General features: G+C 39.5%; 1 protein-coding gene across 3 annotated transcripts in view; it reads left to right on the forward strand.

The window, feature by feature from the left end:
• Positions 1-22,985, forward strand: part of LOC138751829 (plexin domain-containing protein 2-like) — a 558,229-nt gene that overhangs the window by 219,436 nt on the left and 315,808 nt on the right. For all 3 annotated transcript variants that reach the window (XM_069914669.1, XM_069914668.1, XM_069914670.1), the window contains exon 2: positions 2,373-2,569. In XM_069914669.1, coding sequence (XP_069770770.1) covers positions 2,373-2,569 — 197 coding nt within the window. The remainder of the gene's footprint in view (positions 1-2,372; positions 2,570-22,985) is intronic.

A 22,985-nucleotide genomic window follows, 5' to 3' on the forward strand; every position in this document is an offset into this window, starting at 1 on the left:
GATCTTTCAAGCAGAAACTCTTTATTGTGTTTTTTTCTTTGTCTCAGAACAGTGGCCATTTCTTTACTCTTTACTCTTTCTGATGCTGTTTAACCGGCTGAACTTCTCCAGCAGAGAGTGTTTAGCTTCAGAATCCTGCCTCTTGCAGCCTCCTGTGTGTCCCCAGACTTTTTATTTCTGAATGTGTTTTCCAAATAGAAATGATCTGTTTAAAGAGCATGCAAGTACAAACAAGAAAGTAAACATTTCCTTGTGGCAATACTCCTGTAATCTTGTTAGCACCAAGTTTTGAAAGAATATCTCCTGAAATGCAAATGATGTGTGCCTTGTGGCAGGGCATCATGTCATCACAGGCGAAGCTAGACAGAACAGCAGGCGACAGTGAGTGCATCTCTCCTGGATGAGATAGATGCATAATGTGCTCACTTTGAACAGGAGGACAGCGAGCCAGTGAACACACCTTTCCATCTTGTGGTACGCACCCCTTCTGTTCCCAGGCTTTGAACAGGTGACCAAGCTAGTAGAACACACCCCTCTCTCCTCTAGCACATATCTCTCTGTCTTCCAGCATGAGCAGGAGACCACAAAGCCAGTGGACACACCCTTCCATCCAGTGACACACACCCCTCAGTCCTCAAGCGTACCTGCACCCATAGTCACCACTGCAGATATTCATGGAGAGTGAACCTTCAGAATGGATTCCCAGGATATTAGATCACAGATCTAATGGAGAAATTGCAAAGATCGTTTATACCGGTTTGGCATAAAAATAAACCAAAAAAGGTGACTCAACCGTGGATAACAAGGGAAATTAGAGACAGCATTAGGTCCAAAGAGAGAGCATATCAATTGGCCAAAAAAAGTATAGGAACAAGGATACCTTACTGCAGCTGTACAGGGCCTTGGTGAGACCCCACCTGGAGTATTGTGTGCAGTTTTGGTCACCTTATCTAAGGAAGGATGTTCTTGCAATGGAGGGAGTGCAGAGGTGATTCACCAGGCTGATACCTGGAATGGCAGGAATGACTTATGAGGAAAGATTGCGCAAATTGGGATTGTACTCGCTGGAGTTTAGAAGATTGAGAGGGGATCTCATAGAGACATAAAATTCTGGCAGGACTGGACAGAATGGATGCAGATGGGATGTTTCCAATGATGGGAAAATCCAGAACCCGGGGCCATGGTTTGAGGATAATAGGCAAACCATTTAGGACCGAGATGAGGAGGAATTTCTATACCCAGAGGGTGGTGAATCTGTGGAATTCATTGCCACAGAGGGCAGTAGAGGCAGGTTCATTAAATATATTTAAGAGGGAACTTGATATATTTCTTCAGTATAAGGGTATTAAAGGTTACGGAGAGAAGGCGGGGACGGGGTACTGAACTTTAAGATCAGCCATGATCTCGTTGAATGGCGGAGCAGGCTCGAAGGGTCAAATGACCTACTCCTGCTCCTATCTTCTATGTTTCTATGTTTCTATACAGGTCAGCATTGGAGTAGGTCCAAAGAAGTTAATGAGAATGATCCCAGGGAGGAGAGGGCTAGCCGATAGGGACTATTTTTATGTCTCACTGGAGTTTAGAAGGATGAGGGGGAATCTCATTGAAACCTACAGAATATTAAAAGGGCAGGATTCAGTGAATGTGGAGATGTGTCCAGTTGTGAGAAAATCTAGGACTGGACATTCACTACCATGAAGCTGGTCATGGCTCTCTTAACTCCGATTAACCAGCCAGATTTGACCTGTTTCAGTTCTCCAGCAACAAGTCCACAGCATCTCCTTCAACCCTGAAACATCTGGACAAAAAGGATATCTACATTGGCCTACATTGACTATAGCTCCATCTGAATTGTTTTCAAGATAGGGGCAGGTAGTCTTTCCCTCCTCAACCTTCCTGACTAGTGAGGAGGTGTTGTGGGTCCAGGATAGGTTGTCCATTATATGCAGACCAAGGAACTTTGCACCATCCACTCTTTCCATGACCTATCCATTGATGTGTAATAGAAAGTTGTCAACCATCGTCCTCTTGAAGTCCACAATCCTCTCCTTGTCTCATCCATGTTTAGACTCGGGCAATTTGGTCAGAAAGTCTCAGGCCCAAAGCATCAGTAATATATATTTTGCCTCTTATTGATGATGCGAGACTGGCTGAGTTCCTCCAGCATCTCAATGTGTTTTGACTTGGTCAAGGATGGATGAGCTGGGCCAAAGTGCTGCTTCCATATAGTAAAGCTCGATTATTCCACTCTATCACTGTCCATTCTGCTTTACATATATTACAATATTTCACATGTTAATTAGAATAATGTAATTTATTGTGCAATGTAACTTTTTGTTTTATGTTTCTTCTATTGTTTTTTTTTTCACCAGGAGCATTCTACACACTGAGCCGGAGGTTACCTTCAGGTATCTTTGTAGATGTCAAAACCCACAGCAACCGATTGAAGCGACAGCAGCCTCAATCAGTGGATACGAACAGAGCAAGCCCAGAGCAGGACTTTGCTGATCCGACTAAAATCTTTGATATTCAGCCAGCTGTGGACAACAATAATGATACAAAAATTGAGGTATGTTTGTTACATTGGATAGGAACTCTAATTTTTTGAAAGGAGCTCAGAAGAGCATGATTTTCCAATTGCATTTCCTTTACTAATCTGGCATGCATTTGACTTCCGATTTCAAATTTATGCCACCTTTTTGTAAGTAGTTCATTCAAATAACTTTTTATGGGTTGCAGCATTTTAAGATATTAATTACAGTTGTGGTTATTGATAGTTTTGATTTTTTTTTTAGCTTGGGGACAATAACTGAACATTGTTTAAAATTGTTGGCCTAACTCTAAAGATGAATGTGTCAAAACAGATTCTAAATTTGTAGACTAACAGAATGCAGCAGCAGGCCCTCTATCCCACGGAGTCTGCACTGAGCATCAAACATTCATTTACACTAGTCGCATTTTACTCTCTTGACATTCTCATTAATCCTTCCCAGATTCTACCCCCCACCCCCCTTACCAATTGACCTAACAACCCACATCTTTGGGACACCAGGAAGAAACCAGAGCACAAAGCCACGTAGCCTGAGGGAGAATGTGAGATCTCCATTCAGACGGCATCAGGGGCAGAACTGAACCCGAGCTGCTGGAGTACTGAGGTAGCAGCTCTGCAAGCTGTGCCACTCTACTGGCCCAATTACAAGTTTAGCTTTTCCAGGAATTAAAGAGCCAGATGCTGTGTCTCGTGAGCTGATTGCATTACTTCCTGCAAACTGATCTGTGACATTTTTTTCCAATGTGGTTAACTTTTAACTCCCCTTGGAAGTCGTTATTACCTTATCAGTCAATTCCATACTTTATTTTTTAAAAGTGGTTAGACTGAAATAAAATAGCTAAGATAATACAGAAGGGCACCAAATTTTGAACAGGTGCTCACAACTACCATACCATGTGATGACAATGGAAAACAATAGTTATGGAGCATATAAATCTACAGCACAGTTTAGGACCTGTGGCTCACAGCAATGTGCTGACCTAATAACCTACCCTAGCAGCTGCCTGGAATTTCTCTACTCCATCATTGTCCATTTGTCTTGGTTCCATGTACCTATCTCAAAGTCTCTCCAAAGATCCTATTGTACCTGCCTCCGCAACCGCTGCTGCCAGCACATTCCATGTGCCCACCACTCTCTGTGTGGAAAACCTTACCTCTTGCATCCCGCCTGTACATTGACATCACTGGGGTGGGGGGGTGGGGAGCTGGATGCAGAGACCGCACTGGGTAACCCCATGAGAGGGGTTGACACCAAAGTGACAGTCTATAATAAATTTTGCAAAGTGCTTCAGCAGAAATTTATTATTTATATAAAAATATCCCTGAGTTATAACAACAAAAACATTTTTCATAAGACCAACTTGCATGTATCAATATACCTAAAAAGCTAAGAGTCTATGCTAATTTACTTTTTGAACCTTCTAATGTCATTATTAACCAATTCCAATGAGTCACGTGGTTCCGTGTGCACACGCCACCAGCATACGCTGTTGTTTTTGTTGCTGCTGCTGTTTTTATAGTCGCTGCTTTTGGCAAATTTTCTGGTATTTTAGCTACAATATTGTGGTAATTAGTATTTGTGTAACTATATCAATAACTATTTTGAGACTGAAGTAGTAGTTAAAGGAAAAGGAGAAAATCCAAAATCAACATAGTTTTGATGCAGTTCTTAAACATTTTTATTTCGAATTCTATTGTTCCCACTTTAATCACATGAAACTATAAATGTAAATACACTTTTCACTCATAACCTATGTCATTTAGATCTTGTCTCACTCAATCTCAGTTAAAAAAGCCTGTTTGCACTTAACCCTTTCTATATCCTATCTCAGAATTTTGTATACCTCTGTCAAATCTCCCCTCATTCTCTTATGGTCCTAACCTATTTCAACCTTTTGCTATAACTCTAAGTTCTGGCAACATCCTTGTAAATTTTCACTGCACTCTTTCAATCCTATTGACAAGAGGGTAAAAAAAATCTCCAGTATCTGAGACTGTTTTCAAAAGAACCATTGCAAGTTAAACAGCCTTTTCTGTGATTCTAGAGTCCACTAGATCTTTTCTTTGTCCCAGAACATGGTATAGTTTGATTTGAGAAGCCAACTTTCAAAATTATGAAACAATGAGAATTGATACATATTATTGACACCATTTATTGCTCTCATTATTGTAAATCTCCAATGAGAACTTAATTGATGCAAACTAAACATCTGCTGAACTCAGTTGGCCATTCTGCTAAAATGATAAACTATGAAGGCTTCTCATTCAGATTTTGGGGAATGGTGGAAAATGATAAGGGCTTATTCCTGTGCGACCTGTTCTATTATTAAAGCAGAAAATTCCAACCACCAGTTTCAAACAATACATTTGAAAAGAAACATGGCTTGACATTTTGTCAGATGGTCACTTCTGGTTTTGCTTTTATGGTAAATAATCTTTGAATGAAATTAACTTGAACTTCATTGATTTTAATGTACCATTTTAGAACCCTTTCAATGTAGAACAGTCAACATAGGAACAGGCCTGTTGGCCAATATATGATCATGAAACATGATGTCCAAATTAAATTAAAACTCTGCTTGCACATGATCCATATCCCTCTATTCTCTGCATATTCATGTGCCTGTCTATAAGCTTCTTCAACACGACTAAAGGCAGTCCCCAGGTTGAAGACGCCCAATTTACAAACAACCTGTGGTTACGGCAAGCCAACTGGAAGGAGAATGGTGTGGTTGAATAGAATTTAAATTCAAAAGTGGTGCCTCCCCCCCCCACACCAACTTCGGGGTCCCCTCCAACTCACGCCGACATGAACATTCCCCCCCACTCCAACGTGGTGCTCCCCCCCCCCCCCCACTGGATTGGATAACTTCTGAATCAGATGGAAAAATTGGCTCCAGTTTTCCATGTTGTAAATCACCCATATAAAAGTCTTGCTAATTTTGGGAGCTAACATCTTTATGACAGCTGAGAACTTGTATTTCAAACTAGCATTGTTAAAACTTAAAGTGATTGCATTTGCTGATGGGTCTTTTTAAATGGTTTTCTTCTGCTATAAGTGTGCCATTCCGAAAATACATATACTAAATATGTTACATAGTAAGATAAACATTTGCGTCACTGACACTAAATAAGGACTGTATGTACTTGTTCCGATTTAAATATAAATTTGATAGGTGATATTTTTACCCATTGGGAAAAGGTCTCTGACTCTCTACCCTGTCAACATTTCCCGTGACTTCACATGTTTTATTTTACTTCCATTAAATGGAATCTCTTTGTGGAACAATTGTGGTACAATTACTCTCCATTAGCAACTGTTCAATGGAATTATCCTTTGCCTTGAAATTCAACAAAGAATCCAACCATTTGTTTCCACAATATAGAACTGAGTCACTTTTACACAGAGAGTTAATTGATTGCTGTTCTGTGCTTGTGCTGGACTACTTATGAAAAATATACAACCAGCTCAGGTACAGTCAAGTGTGGTGGTTACAAAATGAATCATCCCCGATTGAGAAAACGTGCTGAGAAGGCTTCTTAATTTTCAGTTGAAGATTGCATACTTGCCAAAAGGCAATTACTCCCAACCAGTGGTGAAAGCATTGAATCTGTCAGGCTCTCCTTTCAGCTCATCAACAGTAATTGTGCACAGTACACACTGAAAGCTTTACATTAAGTGGTGCAGAATTTGATGTATTTTTAAAAAATTATTTGTAACGCTGTTTCTTCTTTAGTCCACGGAACCGCTTTTAAGGTAGACTTAGTGCCTTCAGCACAAAAATGTGTTCGTCCTTCCCTCATTGTACTTCATGTCATAGTGATAAACCGAAAAAACCTGGTTCTTTATCATGAGAAATTGCTTTCTGCTTTTTCATCCATCATCCTACTTGCTGCTGTTTGGAGAATTCAATCCATTCGTAGCAAAAATGAAGCGCTTTTCCCAGAATGTACCAAAATAGAAGCTTTCTCCATTCACTCACTACCTTGTGTCATAAATAAATCATGATTCGACTTTTAATACCTAATTTAACTTAAACTTTGTAAAGATTTTCATAATTTGCAGAACCTTATAACGTCTACATTTACATTTTGGAATTTAGGCATTACTGACCATCATTGCCTAATTAACCCTTTGAGAAACAAATGTCGGTCATCTTGAAGTGTTGTGATCTTTGTTTAAGTTATAGCCAGAGATGCTGTAATGTCAGCGCTGGCGCTGGTCCGGGACCTCAGAGAGCAGGGAGTGAAGTCGCAGTGCTCCCACAGGGTCGAACCGCCCAATTTGACTACCATCCGCTCTGTACAGACCTTACACGGCCTGTAAATGGAGGTGATGGTAGTTTTATTTAAAAATTCTGTGACCGCGGGGTCTGCACCCAAGATGGTGGTGCTTATGATTGGCAGCAGCCACAAGGGGCTGCAGACTCAGAGGAAGCAGAGGACTGGTGCAGCACACCAGAAAATGGGGAGAACAACCTCCTTTTGAGGACGAGAAGAGCAGAGGAGACAACCACAGGACAGTGACCATGGCAGCGGACCAATGAGGGGTTATGCAGTTGAAGAAACATAAAGGTGGCAAGCTGTTGGTGACTCAAGGTGAGGAACCCACACAGGCTGTTGGCTGCTGGAGACTGCAGTCAAAGGAATGGCTCTGGGTTGGGGACAGCTGGAGACTGGCTCAAGATCTAGCTGAAGTGATACCAGGTATCAGAATGGGGATGCGAGAGGGTGTTCAGGGTGCTGAAGGGTTCCTGATCATGTTGGAGGTTCAGATATGGAGCTAGGAAAGCTGATGGTTTGGACTGGACTTCATGTGGCTGCAGAAGCACGGGAGGAGAATCCATGGACATGAGGTGTGTCTGAGAGGACTCTCTTTTGCTTTTCTTTCTCTTACTGTAAGAGATGCTCTTGGAAATTTCTGCCAGTGGTGAATCTGTCTGCCTTACAGCAGATGAAGTCAAATTCTGTGTAATTTAGGACTGTCGCTATTACATAACAATAAATTGAATCTTGAATTTTTTTTAAGGAAGATCTTCCCACAATGCTTTTGTAACATTGTGGTTTCAGAACTTGGCCCCATCAGTGATAAAGGACCAGTGACATATTTCTAAGTCAGGATGATGTGTGACAGAACAGAACCCACAGCCAGGAGGCCTGTCTGTGCTTGGCAGTTCTTCTCCTTCTGGTAAAGATTGGGACTTTGAGAGTGGCCTGCAGTGGATTTTGTAGATATTCCATGCAATATTCCAAACCCTCTCCACCATCCATATGGTACAAATGTCTACCATCAGGCACCTAATCCTCAATCTGTGTCAAAATATTAATTTTTATTCCACAAGTTTGTAGGGTTGGAGTACGTTACTGCACAGCCACAGGCCACTGATTCCATGAAGACCACCAATCACTGATTTATTCTGATTCCATTTTATTTTCTCATCAATTTCTCATCTATACACAATAATTTGGCAACGTGCATTGGCCAAATAGGCCACCAACCTGCAGGTATTTGGGATGTGAGAGGACATTGGAGCACCTCCAGTAAACCAATGCAGTCATAGGAAAGATGTGCTGACTCCACACAGACAATACCTGAAGTCAGTATTGAACCCAGTTCTCTAGCAGCTTCACCGCTATGTCCTCTTTTATACTCCCCAATAACCTTTTACGTGGTGCCTCGTTAAAATCTCTGGAAATCTAACTATAATATGCACTTTGGTATCCCTTAATTCACTTACATGTTATTTCTTCAATGAACTCCAAACCATTAGTCTATCACAATCTTCCTTGTTGGTTTTGTGCAAATGCCTGGTTATTTTTTTTAAAATCAGTGTTCTGTGCCAACATCTTTTATTCTCACAATTTTCCAATAACAGATGTGAAGCTAATAGACCTGCTGTTTTTCCACCTCCTGTCTTTTTTTATTCATTAAAATAAGGTTGAGTTAGAAGGATGACCTAGTATTGAATTGCCCAACCCTAATCGCCCTCGACGATGGTGATGGTGAATTGTCTTGTTCAACCATTTCAGTCCTTGAGGTGTGGGTATCTGCCGACACTCTTAGGCAGGGAATTCCAGATTTTCACCCAACAGCAAGGCAAGGACAGTTATGTTTATCCAAATCCTGATGGTATGGAGCTAATAAGGCAACTTTCAGATCACGGTATTTCCTTGCTTTTTACTGCTCTTGTCATGAATTTGGAAGGTGATGTTGAAGAAATCTTGGTGAGGTGATGCTGTGCATCCTGTAGATGGTACATCAGTGGGGAGGAAAAACTATTAGACATAGGAGCAGAAATAGGCTATTCAGCCCATTAGGTCTGCCCTGCCATTTCATCATGAGCTGATCCTTTTTCCCACTATGTCCCAATATCCAGACTTCTCCCTGCATCCTTTGCTGTGGATAATCAAAAAGCTATTAATCTCTCCCTTAAATACAAATAAACACCTGACCTCCACAACCACCTGTGACAATAAATTCCATAGATTCACCACCCTCTGGCCGAAGAAATTTCTCCACATCTCTGTTCTAAATAGATGCCCTTCATTCTTTTAATTTTTTTTTTTAAATTTTTTATTTTTCACACCATAAATCACATTAGCCATGATATACACTATTTCTTTTTCACACATATACAGTGACTTTTTCTCCCCCCCCCCGCCTCCTCCCAAGCCACCCCCCCACCCCCCCCCTCATCCATTTTAGGTATACAATCTAGGTTGCATTAAGCCAGTCAGACAATGTTGTCATTCAACAAAAATACACCAGAAATTCTACTGAGTCCATTCTTTTCTTTCCTTCTCCTTCCATCAACTTAGGTAATGTTTGTCCCCGGTAGGTTTTCGCTATTGTATTTAATGTAAGGCTCCTATACTTGTTCGAATATTTCAATATTATTTCTTAACCTATATGTTATTTTTTTTAATGGAATACATTTATTCATTTAAATTTAGTAGTTTCTTCCTTTTAATTTTGTTATGTATTCCATTAATATTTAAAGTCATATAGTTCAGCGTAGCCCTTTTATATTTTGTTTATCTTCTCTTTCCGTTTTTCCGTCATTACCTTTCCTCCTTTTCCATTTCTGTTTTCTTATTTTCAACTCTTTATAAGACAACATTCCTACAACATCCAACATTTTCCTTATTCTCCTATTTCTATCTTATTTATCCCCAATCTCCCCTTCCCCTCCTGAGTTGTCCTTTATCCCTTGTCGGACAGCCACATCTCCCCTCTCCATTTGGATTTGCGAATCCACTCGCAAGCGTCATCTGATTTTGCAGTGACCGCTATTTCCCCTCACCCCGCCCCCCCAGAAAAGATTTCACTTTTCATATGTCACAAAGGTCACTCTTTTAATTCCCTCCTTATTCTCTCTATTCCATTACCTTCCCTTATTAATTCTTGTCTATACTATCTATATTTTCCTCTAAGTACAGATACATTCACGTATGCACATTGTCTCTATTCACTCTTATACCTCTTTACCCGCATACATATCAATCGTGATCATTTTAACTCTCATTACCCGTCTTCCTCTCTCAGTCTATTTTTGTAATTGTTCTGCAAATTTTCGTGCTTCTTCTGGATCCGAGAATAGTCTGTTTTGTTGTCCTGGAATAAATATTTTCAATACCGCTGGATACTTTAGTATAAATTTATACCCTTTCTTCCATAAAATCGCCTTTGCTGTATTGAACTCTTTTCTCTTCTTTAGGAGTTCGAAACTTATATCTGGATAAATGAAGATTTTTTGCCCTTTATACTCCAGTGGTTTGTTGCCCTCTCTTACTTTTTCCATTGTCTTCTCCAGTACCTTTTCTCTTGTAGTATATCTTAGGAATTTTACTACAATAGATCTTGGTTTTTGTTGTGGTTGTGGTTTAGAGGCCAATACTCTATGTGCCCTTTCTATTTCCATTTCTTGCTGTAGTTCTGAACATCCTAGGGTCTTAGGGATCCACTCTTTTATAAACTCCCTCATATTCTTGCCTTCTTCATCTTCCTTAAGGCCCACTATCTTTATGTTATTTCTTCTGTTATAATTTTCCATTGTATCTATTTTTTGAGCTAGTAGTTCTTGTGTCTCTTTAGTTTTTTTATTAGATTCCTCCAATTTCTTTTTTAAGTCTTCTACCTCCATTTCTGCTGCTACTGCCCGCTCTTCCATCTTGTCCATTTTCTTTCCCATTTCTGTTAAGGTCATCTCTATTTTATTCATTTTCTCTTCTGTGTTGTTTATTCTTTTTCTTAAATACTTAAATTCCTGTGTTTGCCATTCTTTAAATGACTCCATGTATCCTTTAATAAGAGAAAGTATATCCTTTATCTTGCCTTTCTTTTCTTCTTCTATTTCACTGTACTCTTCCTCTTCCTCTTCTTCTTCCTCTGGGTTGGCCATCTGTTGTTTCTTTGGTGCCCTTTCCTTCTCTTCTTTCTTGTTTCTATTGTCTTCTGTGGTCTCTTCTTGCTGCAGGTGTTCTGCAGCTGTCGTTGCCGGCTGCGTTCCTCGCGCATGCGCGGTTGCGCACTTTTACTCGGCTCAGCGAGCCATTTTTGTAGTCCATTATTTACCGACCTGAGGGAGCGGGTTTCTCTCTCCGCAGCGGGCCTCTTCGGACAGGTAAGGCCTTCACCTTTTTCCTCCTTTGTCTTCTCTTCCTCTCTTCTTACCGTTGCTTTCGATTTTTCTTTTTTTGTCACCATCTTCTTTCCACCTTTATACTCACTTTTCTGTAACTTTTATTTCTGTGCCTTTGTGTTTTCCTTTATTTTTCCCGACTTTTCTGGAGAGGGCTGGAGTTCACCGTCCGGCCACTACTCCATCACGTGACTCCTCTGATGCCCTTCATTCTTGAAGTTGTGCCCTTTTGCTCTAGGCTCTCCCTCAATGGGAAACACTACCTTCTCTATGCTTTTCAAAATTTGGAAAGTTTCAATGAAATTCCCCCCCATTCTCCTAAATTACAATAGGCTGAACTCCTCATATGATAACCTTTTCATTCCGCAAATCACCTCTTCTGAACTCTCTCAAACATCAGCATATTCTTTCTTAAATGAAGAGTCCAAAACTGCTCACAATAGTCCATGTGACTTATAAAGCCTTAACATCACAACCGTGCTCCTGCATTCTATTCCTCTAGAAGTGAACCCCAGCATTGCATTTGCCTTCTTTACCACCGACTCAATAGGCAAGTTTACTGTCAGGTTGTCCTGCTTGAGGAATCCCAGATCCCTTTGCATCTGAGTCTAATAATTTTTCTCGCCATTTGGAAAAATAATCTACCCATTTTTTTTTCTACCAAAGTACATGACCATACACTTTCCAACATGGTATGTAATTTGCCACCTCTATGCCCATTTTCATAATCTGTCTAAAACCACCTTCCTTAATTCCTCAATATTACCTGCTCCTCCATTTACCTTTGCATCATCGGTAAACTTTGCCACAAATCATTCATTGCATAATCTAATTCATTAGTCTAAAACATAAAAAGAAGAGATCCAAACAACAATCCTTGTGGAGCATATTACGTGCTCAAGTTTCATTTAGTGTGATTGTCACTTTAAGGGTTAATATTAGCTGCAAATATTCACAGTTGTGGTGAGTCTGGATGGCACCAGTTGATGCTCTGAAGGAAGTGAAAGAACAATGGTTGTTTATCCAGGAGAACACGTAAAGAGAGTCATGTGAGTGGGACCCAAAGAAACAAAGATTTTCATTAGTGACCACTGAGATAGAGTGACTTTGTGTAAAATGGCAATTCAGCTGATTCTCACTGTCAGAGGAATTATTGAACCACCATGACCAAGGAAAGGCCACTTTGATTGACAGGAGAACTGCTGCATCAAATGATGACCATTGTGATGGTCAACTTTGACTGACCCGTACCTAGGTTTTGGAAGCATTGTGGAAGTCATTCATTTCATATCCCCTATGCAAGGAAAAGGGGAGTTGTGGCAACTGTTCATCTGAAAGGATATTTCAACAAGGAACTCAACAAGGATTCGTGAGTTTTCAGCAGTCCAGTCACTCAGACTCGCCCACCTCCTTCGTAACTACTTCTGGACATCAGTTAAAAAGTCTGCATTTCAACATTGGATTTCTAAGACTGAACTTTTGTAATTACTTCCCAGAATGGTGCCAAAGCTATAATGGTTTGGGTATCACACATGCACACATATACACACCCATATATTTGCACATAGTTGGGGTTATGTTGAGCTAAGTTGCTATTATTAGTAGTTATTAATAAATATATTAAAAGAAAAACAATAACCATCCCTTGATAAATTATTATTGCTGCTGGTCTGCAACGTAACAAATTGGGGACTCATCTGGGATATGACCAAAATTGGAGCTTATTGATCGATCAATTTTCGATTTGATTGGTTAAATTCCTTTTTGTAAGCCAATTAAAAGGCTTGTGTGTGTGAAAAAAACACCATCAATGGATATTGATGAGCTTATAAAATTGCCATCGCCTGTAGGTTTGCAGCGGGTAAAAAAGGATGAGTTGATGGATACTTTTGAACTTGTTGCGGTAAAACTGGATATGAAAAAGGCTGAGATACAGTGAATTATCTTTGGCTTGGCTTCGCGGACGAAGATTTATGGAGGGGGTAAAAAGTCCACGTCAGCTGCAGGCTCGTTTGTGGCTGACAAGTCCGATGCGGGACAGGCAGACACGATTGCAGCGGTTGCAAGGGAAAATTGATTGGTTGGGGTTGGGTGTTGGGTTTTTCCTCCTTTGCCTTTTGTCAGTGAGGTGGGCTCTGCGGTCTTCTTCAAAGGAGGTTGCTGCCCGCCAAACTGTGAGGCGCCAAGATGCACGGTTTGAGGCGTTATCAGCCCACTGGCGGTGGTCAATGTGGCAGGCACCAAGAGATTTCTTTAGGCAGTCCTTGTACCTTTTCTTTGGTGCACCTCTGTCACGGTGGCCAGTGGAGAGCTCGCCACACAATATGGCAGTGGGGAAGTTTGGAGAGAGGGAGTTAGAACAATTTCCTGAGACTAAATCCCTTGAGCAGCGGTTAACGTTAGAACAGATTGAGCGAGAAATATGTAGATTTGAGGAAGCAGAGAAGGAAAGGCAGTTTGAGGGAGAGAAGATGAGAAACGGAGTTTCACTTTCTGGTCCTAGTGAGAGGGTGGTTAGTTCAGAAAGTTGCTGAGAGTTTAAAGTGGCCAAAAGACCATCGGTCCCTCATGTTCCAAAGCATGATTAAAGGGAAATCCCCCAACAGGTTTTCACTGCCCTTACAACCGAACAAGTTGCTGGTTATGAAACTGTGAAGCAAGCCATGCTTAAGGCTCATGAATTGGTTCCAGAAGCTTCTACAGCTCCCTAATCTTTTATCTTGCATCATCAGGACTAGACACCTGCCGATGTTTGGTATCTTCCGGATTTTGGAATAATTTTAAAATGGCGGTCCCTTTAAGCAAATGCGCTGTTTCAAAATAGCACAAAATCACACAAGGCACGGGGTTTTAAATGAAATTGGATAAATACAGGGCATTAAAAAAAAATCATAATATCACCAGCATGTTTTTTTTTCATTTTGAAGTAAAACTTCAAAATAAATCTGGCTCAGACATCGTAGACATCTCAAACAGTGTAAATGCAGTAAATGCACATTACAGCTCAAACATTACATTAGAATTAACTTTTTTTTAAAAGTTCTTCCAGTGTCCTCTGTTTAATTAGAAGAGGTTTCTGTCTAAGCAGACTCTCTTTAGTTGAATAAACAGCCATAATCTCATGTTCGCTGATAAATGAACATTGTTCTATCCCACCAATTAACTGACCACACATTTAACAATATTTTTAATGGGCATTTTTTCACCTGTGCACATAAGGTCTTTATTCTCATCGCTACTCTCCTCAGGCTTATCGGAATATATACCATTTCAGCAATTTCCACGTCACTCAAGGAATGCATCATTATCAATGTTCAGCACTTCTTCGATGTCGGCTGCCTCTAACATGTTTACATTTTCTGCTACAACACTTTGGTGTAGGCAATGAGGTTAGTGATCATCCACCTCTCGTTACTGACTCAAAAACCTTTAAATTCATCTGTAATGTTCAGCTGCATCATAATCTGCAGAAGCTTTTTCACCACAGATTTTAAGACCTGTTATACCGTGACGCTTAAATTTTTGTAGCCAACCATGTCATTATTCACACTTACCCTCAAGGTTCAGTTCTTCATGGAATTTTGAGCTTGTTTCATTACAAGTCAGTGGCATGCATTGGCTTCTTCATTGTCACATCCATTCAATAAGTGCTCGGTCAATATCTATGCTCTTTGCCCTATGCAAAGTTTTCCTTTTATTGATCAATCTGTGGTCATCACTCTCACTATAAAACTTCAACTATTGTTCTTTCTGTTTCCTCAAATGATCCCACACCATAATCTTTCCTTAGATGCACAGATAAGCCACTATCATGCTTCTGCAATAACTCCACCTTCTACGCAATTGATAATGAAAGACACTTCCTTTTCTGCATCTCACTGCTACCCATAGGGGACAACACTGCAGCTCTCTTTGCCACATTCATAGGCTTCTCAGAGGCTTCTGACAGGTAATGTCAACTGGGAGGGTGGGTGGTGATGACACTCAACAGGGAAGGGCTCTTATAAATTAATGATTGCACTAATCAGTGATGGCTCCCGACACGGAGTCGCTCTTATAAAGTGATAGTCACACTAATTAGTGCCAAATTCCATTTTGGATGAATGGATGTCATCTCTTGAAAAAAGTGTCCGTTTTTGGAGGTTGCAGGTTTTTGGAATTCCAGATAAAAGGTTAGGCAGCTGTAGGCAAAAATTCAGGAATTTGACAAAATCGACGAACCAGTCTCGAATGGATCTTGAACATGAAATAACTGTGTGCTTTTGGTGGTGCACATCAAAATAAATAAATGATGATTATAACAAACTGAGAGGGCCGGTGTTAATTAAAGAAATTAAAAGGTGCATTCCTAATGTCATAAAAGCATACTTGGATGAATTGGGAGTGAAAACTTGCCATGAAACTGTTAAATTAGCAGATGAGTATGCTTTATCCCACAAGGTTAAAATTACACTAAGAAGAACCTTACAAAAGGGTGTTATGACTATCCAAGAAAAAAAATTTATGAATTAGTGCTATGGTTGAAGATAAAGGGAAGCAAGAAAAGGAAATAAAAACATTCAGGTCCACTTTGCTACTATTGTAAGAAATCTGGTCGCATGATAGCAAATTGTTCTGTGCTAAGGAAAAGAAAGAAAAGGATGAAACACATAGAATTTTTTAAAAATGTTCCAGAGCTGCTGATACATTAGAGGTGAATTCAAATATTTTGTGTCAGAGGATTTGGTTTTGGTAAAAGAGTCACCACAAATGACACAGAACATCCTTTGATATTCTGGAGGATGCCCAGTCACTCGTATTGGATAGTGTTTTGGAGCTTGGTAATGAGACTGCCACAGGTGAAATAAATTTGATTCAAGGTCTGGAGAGTGATCTGGAGTCGATACCTCTGCACGGAATAATGTCGAAATCAGAATTAGTTGATGGACTTGTAACAATGGAGATCCAATCAAGATTACCAGTGGAGGGGGTTTAGTTGTTATTAGGGAATGAGCTTGCAGAAGGTAAAGCTGTTCCTCTGAAGTGATTGAAAGATTTGCCAGTCATTGATGATTCAAAGATAGATTCTGATATGTATCCAGCCTGTGCAGTGACTCGAACTATAGCTGAAAAGCTTGCCAGTGCAGATGGTGTTGTGCAGACTGATTTCACAGGGACCAGAATCTGCGATAGTACAAAACAACACTCAAGTTGTAATGACCTGCCAAAGACTTTACCACCTTCTTTATTGGACCATAGTTCTGGTGTTAAATCCAAGTATAAAGGTTTGTCTTTATCCAAAAAGAATTTATACCGGGGTAGGACAGAGATTCCGATCTTACAGAAGTGAAAGGTAAGGCTCTCTCCGATAATGAAATTAAGAAAGTGCCAGTTGGCTATTATTTTAAGGAAGGTGTGTTGATGAGGAAGTGGAGACCACCTGATATCTCTGCCAGTGAAGAATGGGCAATTGTTCACCAGGTTGTAGTTCCTAAAGTCTATAGGGATGAAATTTTAACTATGGCCATTGCATGTTCTTGGATAGTCATCTTGGTATAAGGGAAACTATGTCTAACATTATTAAACAATTATATTGGACTAGTTTAGGAAAAGATGTTGTGACATTTAGCCAGACCTGTCACTTTTGTCAAGTTGTGGGTAAACCTAATCAGGGTCCAACTGCAACTCCATTACAACCCATTCTGGTTTTTGATGAGCACTTATTATGGATTGCATTGTGGATTGTGGATTGTATTGTGGATTGTGGATTGTATTGGCCCATTGCTCAGACAAAAGCTGGGAATCAGTATTTGTTAACTGTCGTGTGTACAGCCTCCAGGTTTCTAGAAACAATACCCCTTAGAATATTAACGCTAAAACTGTGTCAAAAGATCTTGTAACATTTTTCGCTTTAGTCAGTTTGCATATAGAGATTCAATCAGACAAGGGAAGTAATTTTATGTCAGGGCAGTTTCAGTAGATAGTTTATAAACTGGGAGGTAACCAAAGCATGTCATCTACATATTATCCAGAATCTCAAGGGGCCTTGGAGAGGTTCCATTTGACCCTCAAAACCATGGTGAGGATTTATTATTTTGAGAATGAAAAGGACTGGAATGAGAGTGTCCATTTGCTTTTGCTTGCAGAGGGAGAGTCTGTACATTTGAGCTGGTGTTTGGATACCAAGTTAGAGGACCTTCAGTGTTATTGAAGGAACAATGGGTTAATTAGTAAGTGTATTTGAATTTATTAGATTATGTTTGAAAGTTTAAGATCATTTGTAAAGAGCCTATAAATTAGCTCAAGAAAATTTGAAATTGGTTCAAAATAAAATGGAGGTCTGGTATGATAAAAGTATTTTTAAACTGGGGGATCAAGGGTTAATCCTGTTCCCAACAAATTCAAATCCCCATAGGGCAAAATGTTCAGGCCCATATGATATACAGTAAAAGGTGAATGAAGTCAGCTACGTGGTTAGAACCCGTGACCTGAGACGTAAAACACAGAGTTATCATGTCAACATGTTAAAACCTTATTTTGAGAGCTTGACTCTTAGCAAGGAAAAGTTTTCACCAGCGGTATTAGTTGTTGATAGAATTAAAGAGTCTAGGGACCATAAGATGGTGCAAGCTGACTCTTGTGAGGGTCACTTCAAATAAAACATTGTCCCAGTTCATCTATCTAATTCAATTGTTTTGCAGAATTTGGATTCTAAGTTGGCTCATCTTCACCCCCCCCCCATCCCCCCAGGAAAAGGAGCAAATGAAACAGCTACTTTTAAAATTTAGGAACCTTTTTCCAGATGTGCCTAAGAGAATCCCAATAACTTGTCATGATATTAATGTTGGAGATGCCAATCCTATCAAACGACAGTGAATGCTGAAAAGTACAGACTGGTAAATCAAGAGAGTGAAAATATGTTGAAGAATTATATTACTAGATATTATAGCTCAGATGAGAGTTCACATTGTAGCTTGGTGCCTCGATCAGATGAGATTGTAAGATTTTGCATTGATTATAGAAAATTTAATATGGTAACAAAGACAGATGTGTATCCTATCCCTAGGGTGGATGATTGAATGGACAAGGTTGGAAAGGCTAAGTTTCTTTCGAAGATGGACTTATTAAAAGGTTACTGGTGTGTTCCCTTCACAGCTAGAGTTAGGGAAATTTCTGCATTTGTAACCTCCTCAGGGTTATATGAACACAATGTTTTACCATTTGGAATTAAAAATGCTCCAGGGACATTCCAAAGAAATGATTAATTTTGTGACTCAAGGCTTAGAGCATATGAATGCTATATTGATGATTTGGTTATGGGGAAGAACATTTCTCTGAGTTAGATAAATTGTTTGATGAACTTTCAAAAGTCAACCTTACTTTAATTTAACTAAAGTGAATTTGGCCATGCTACTATGACTTATCTTGGTTGTATGGTTGGTCAAGGCAAGTTGTCGCCTGTTCAGGTGAAGGTTCAGATGATTTCTGAGTTTCTCATTCCCACAAGTAAGAAAGCTGTTGGAAGGTTTTTGGGAATGATAGGGTATTATAGAAAGTTCTGTAAAAACTTTGCTATGTCTTCTTCCTTTGACTGAAGAAGGGTACAAATATGGACAAAACTTTGCCAGGAAGCATTTGAAAAACTGAAAGCCATTTTATGTCACCAGCCTGTCCTTAAGTAACCTGACTTTGAGAAGCCATTTTCTTTAGCAGCCGATGCTCGTGATGAAGCTGCGGGAGAGGTGTTATTACAAAATAATGGTTATGATAATATTGACCATCCAGTGGCTTAATTATCCAAGAAATTAAATGAACAGCAAAAGAATTATTCTACCGTAAAGAAAGAATTATTATCGCTTGTACTGGCTTTGCAGCATTTTGATGTTTACATCTGCACAGTTCAGGGGCCACTTGTTATGTATACTGACCCTAATCCCTTAGTGTTTTGCGTAAAATGAAAAACAAAAATGGACAATTACTAAACTGGAGTTTAATACTGCATGAATATGATTTAATGATCACTCATATTTAAGGCAAGAATAATGCAATTGCTGATTTCCTTTGAAGATGTTAAGTTTGCAGAGGAGTCACGTGATGGAGTAGTGGCCGGACGGTGAACTCCAGCCCTCTCCAGAAAAGTCGGGAAAAACAAAGGAAAACACAAAGGCACAGAAATAAAAGTTACAGAAAAGTGAGTATAAAGGTGGAAAGAAGATGGCGACAAAAAAAGAAAAATCGAAAGCAACGGTAAGAAGAGAGGAAGAGAAGACAAAGGAGGAAAAAGGTGAAGGCCTTACCTGTCCGAAGAGGCCCGCTGCGGAGAGAGAAACCCGCTCCCTCAGGTCGGTAAATAATGGACTACAAAAATGGCTCGCTGAGCCGAGTAAAAGTGCGCAACCGCGCATGCGCGAGGAATCGCGCATGCGCGATGCGAATGAAAAAAAACACACCGACGGGAGGGGGGACCAGCTGGGGAGTCGATCTCCACAGCCAGCAACGACAGCTGCAGAACACCTGCAGCAAGAAGAGACCACAGAAGACAATAGAAACAAGAAAGAAGAGAAGGAAAGGGCAACAAAGAAACAACAGATGGCCAACCTAGAGGAAGAAGAAGAGGAAGAGGAAGAGTACAATGAAATAGAAGAAGAAAAGAAAGGCAAGATAAAGGAGGTACTTTCTCTTATTAAGGGATACATGGAGTCATTTAAAGAATGGCAAACACAGGAATTTAATGATTTAAGAAAAAGAATAAACAACACAGAAGAGAAAATGAATAAAATAGAGATGACCTTAACAGAAATGGGAAAGAAAATGGACAAGATGGAAGAGCGGGTAGTAGCAGCAGAAATGATGGTAGAAGACTTAAAAAAGAAATTGGAGGAATCTAATAAAAAAACTAAAGAGACACAAGAACTACTAGCTCAAAAAATAGATACAATGGAAAATTATAACAGAAGAAATAACATAAAGATAGTGGGCCTTAAGGAAGATGAAGAAGGCAAGAATATGAGGGAGTTTATAAAAGAGTGGATCCCTAAGACCCTAGGATGTCCAGAACTACAGCAAGAAATGGAAATAGAAAGGGCACATAGAGTATTGGCCTCTAAACCACAACCACAACAAAAACCAAGATCTATTGTAGTAAAATTCCTAAGATATACTACAAGAGAAAAGGTACTGGAGAAGACAATGGAAAAAGTAAGAGAGGGCAACAAACCACTGGAGTATAAAGGGCAAAAAATCTTCATTTATCCAGATATAAGTTTTGAACTCCTAAAGAAGAGAAAAGAGTTCAATACAGCAAAGGCGATTTTATGGAAGAAAGGGTATAAATTTATACTAAAGCATCCAGCGGTATTGAAAATATTTATTCCAGGACAACAAAACAGACTATTCTCGGATCCAGAAGAAGCACGAAAATTTGCAGAACAATTACAAAAATAGACTGAGGGAGGAAGACGGGTAATGAGAGTAAAAATGATCACGATTGATATGTATGTGGGTAAAGACAAAAATAGACTGAGGGATGAAGACGGGTAATGAGAGTAAAAATGATCACGATTGATATGTATGCGGGTAAAGAGGTATAAGAGTGAATAGAGACAATGTGCATACGTGAATGTATCTGTACTTAGAGGAAAATATAGATAGTATAGACAAGAATTAATAAGGGAAGGTAATGGAATAGAGAGAATAAGGAGGGAATTAAAAGAGTGACCTTTGTGACATATGAAAAGTGAAATCTTTTCTGGGGGGGGCGGGGTGGGGGGAAATAGCGGTCACTGCAAAATCAGATGACGCTTGCGAGTGGATTCGCAAATCCAAATGGAGAGGGGAGATGTGGTTGTCCGACAAGGGATAAAGGACAACTCAGGAGGGGAAGGGGAGATTGGGGATAAATAAGATAGAAATAGGTGAATAAGGAAAATGTTGGATATTGTAGGAATGTTGTCTTATAAAGAGTTGAAAATAAGAAAACAGAAATGGAAAAGGAGGAAAGGTAATGATGGAAAAACGGAAAGAGAAGATAAACAAAATATAAAAGGGCTACGCTGAACTATATGACTTTAAATATTAATGGAATACATAACCAAATTAAAAGGAAGAAACTACTAAATTTAAATGAATAAATGTATTCCATTAGAAAAAATAACATATAGGTTAAGAAATAATATTGAAATATTCGAACAAGTATAGGAGCCTTACATTAAATACAATAGCGAAAACCTACCGGGGACAAACATTACCTAAGTTGATGGAAGGAGAAGGAAAGAAAAGAATGGACTCAGTAGAATTTCTGGTGTATTTTTGTTGAATGACAACATTGTCTGACTGGCTTAATGCAACCTAGATTGTATACCTAAAATGGATGAGAGGGGGGGGTGGGGGGGTGGCTTGGGAGGAGGGAGGGGGGGGAGAAAAAGTCACTGTATATGTGTGAAAAAGAAATAGTGTATATCATGGCTAATGTGATTTATGGTGTGAAAAATAAAAAATTTAAAAAAAATATATTAAAAAAAAGATGTTAAGTTTGCAATGTTTTGCAGAAAATTGAAACTTGTTTTTTCTATCCATTGCTAAAAATGTTATATTTGTTGTTACGAACCATTCACAATGAGTAGCAATAGACAGTGTTTAATTTTAAAATACTAAGTTTATTTTATACTTTTAAGCTATAGTCTTATCTCTTAAACCATCCTTAACATTAAATCTATCCCCAGCTACGGTGTGTGTGTGTGTGTGTGTGTGTGTGTGTGTGTGTGTGTGTGTGTGTGTGTGTGTGTGTGTGTGTGTGTGTGTGTGTGTGTGTGTGTGTGTGAAATACCCAAACCATTACAGTCCAGGCCAAAATCTAGAAAGTCACTTCAAAGTTCAGTCTTTCAAATTCAGTGTTGAAGCATAGGTCTTTGAAATTTGATGTCCAAAATTAATGTTGAACTGACTGGAGTTGCGGCTGTTATTGATTCACAAATTCTTCTTGCATTGCCTTTGAAGAAATGTCCATTCACATGAGCTGTGGTCATAACCCTCCTGGTCCTTTTGTACGTAAGACTTGAACTGGCAGCCTCCACGAAGCTTCCAAGACCCTGGCACTGGTCTCTCCAAGTAACTTCACTGCTAGTCACACTTAAAATGAAGCAGTCTCTCCAAGTTACCTCCACTGTTGGTTACAATCAAAATGTAGCACTTTGCTACCCAAAAGACCCTCCTGGCACAGGTCAATCCACGGAAAAGGTCCAGTCATTCACAGAGTATGCTTTACTCTGAATTCCACAAAAAAAGCTTGCCACAAGATATGTTTCAAAAAGCTGCTTTCTCTTCAGCAGTCAGAATGCTTTTCCCTTTGGAAAATCTTTGCAAATGTATTGAATTCTGGAACAGACTATGACAAACCTTCTCTCAGTTCCTCCAATGTATCAAATTATTGCTAGGCCGTGATGTGGTTGTGTGAAATTTTAAATGTTAACTCTGACCATTCAGTCCCTCCTGTCTTTACTGCCCCTCCAGTGATAATCTCATTTTACTAAAGTGGTAGCTTGTAATATTGTCTTTATTATATCATGTAACAATAGTGAATGTATTATTTCAAATATTGTAAGTTTCAGTTAATTTTTTCTTACAGCTCAAAATTTTCTTTGTTGTGGGGAGGTACTATGTGCTCATGTTTCATTTAGTGTTATTGTCACTTTAGGGGTTAATACAGGCTGCAAGCATTCACAGTTGTGGTGAAAGTGGGTTATACCATCAAGTATAAACTATAAACAAAGTTGGAGCTCTGAGGGAAATGAAAGAACAACGGTTGTTTATCCAGA

Source organism: Narcine bancroftii, chromosome 1, assembly GCF_036971445.1.
Source record: "Narcine bancroftii isolate sNarBan1 chromosome 1, sNarBan1.hap1, whole genome shotgun sequence".
Taxonomy (NCBI): Eukaryota; Metazoa; Chordata; class Chondrichthyes; order Torpediniformes; family Narcinidae; genus Narcine; species Narcine bancroftii.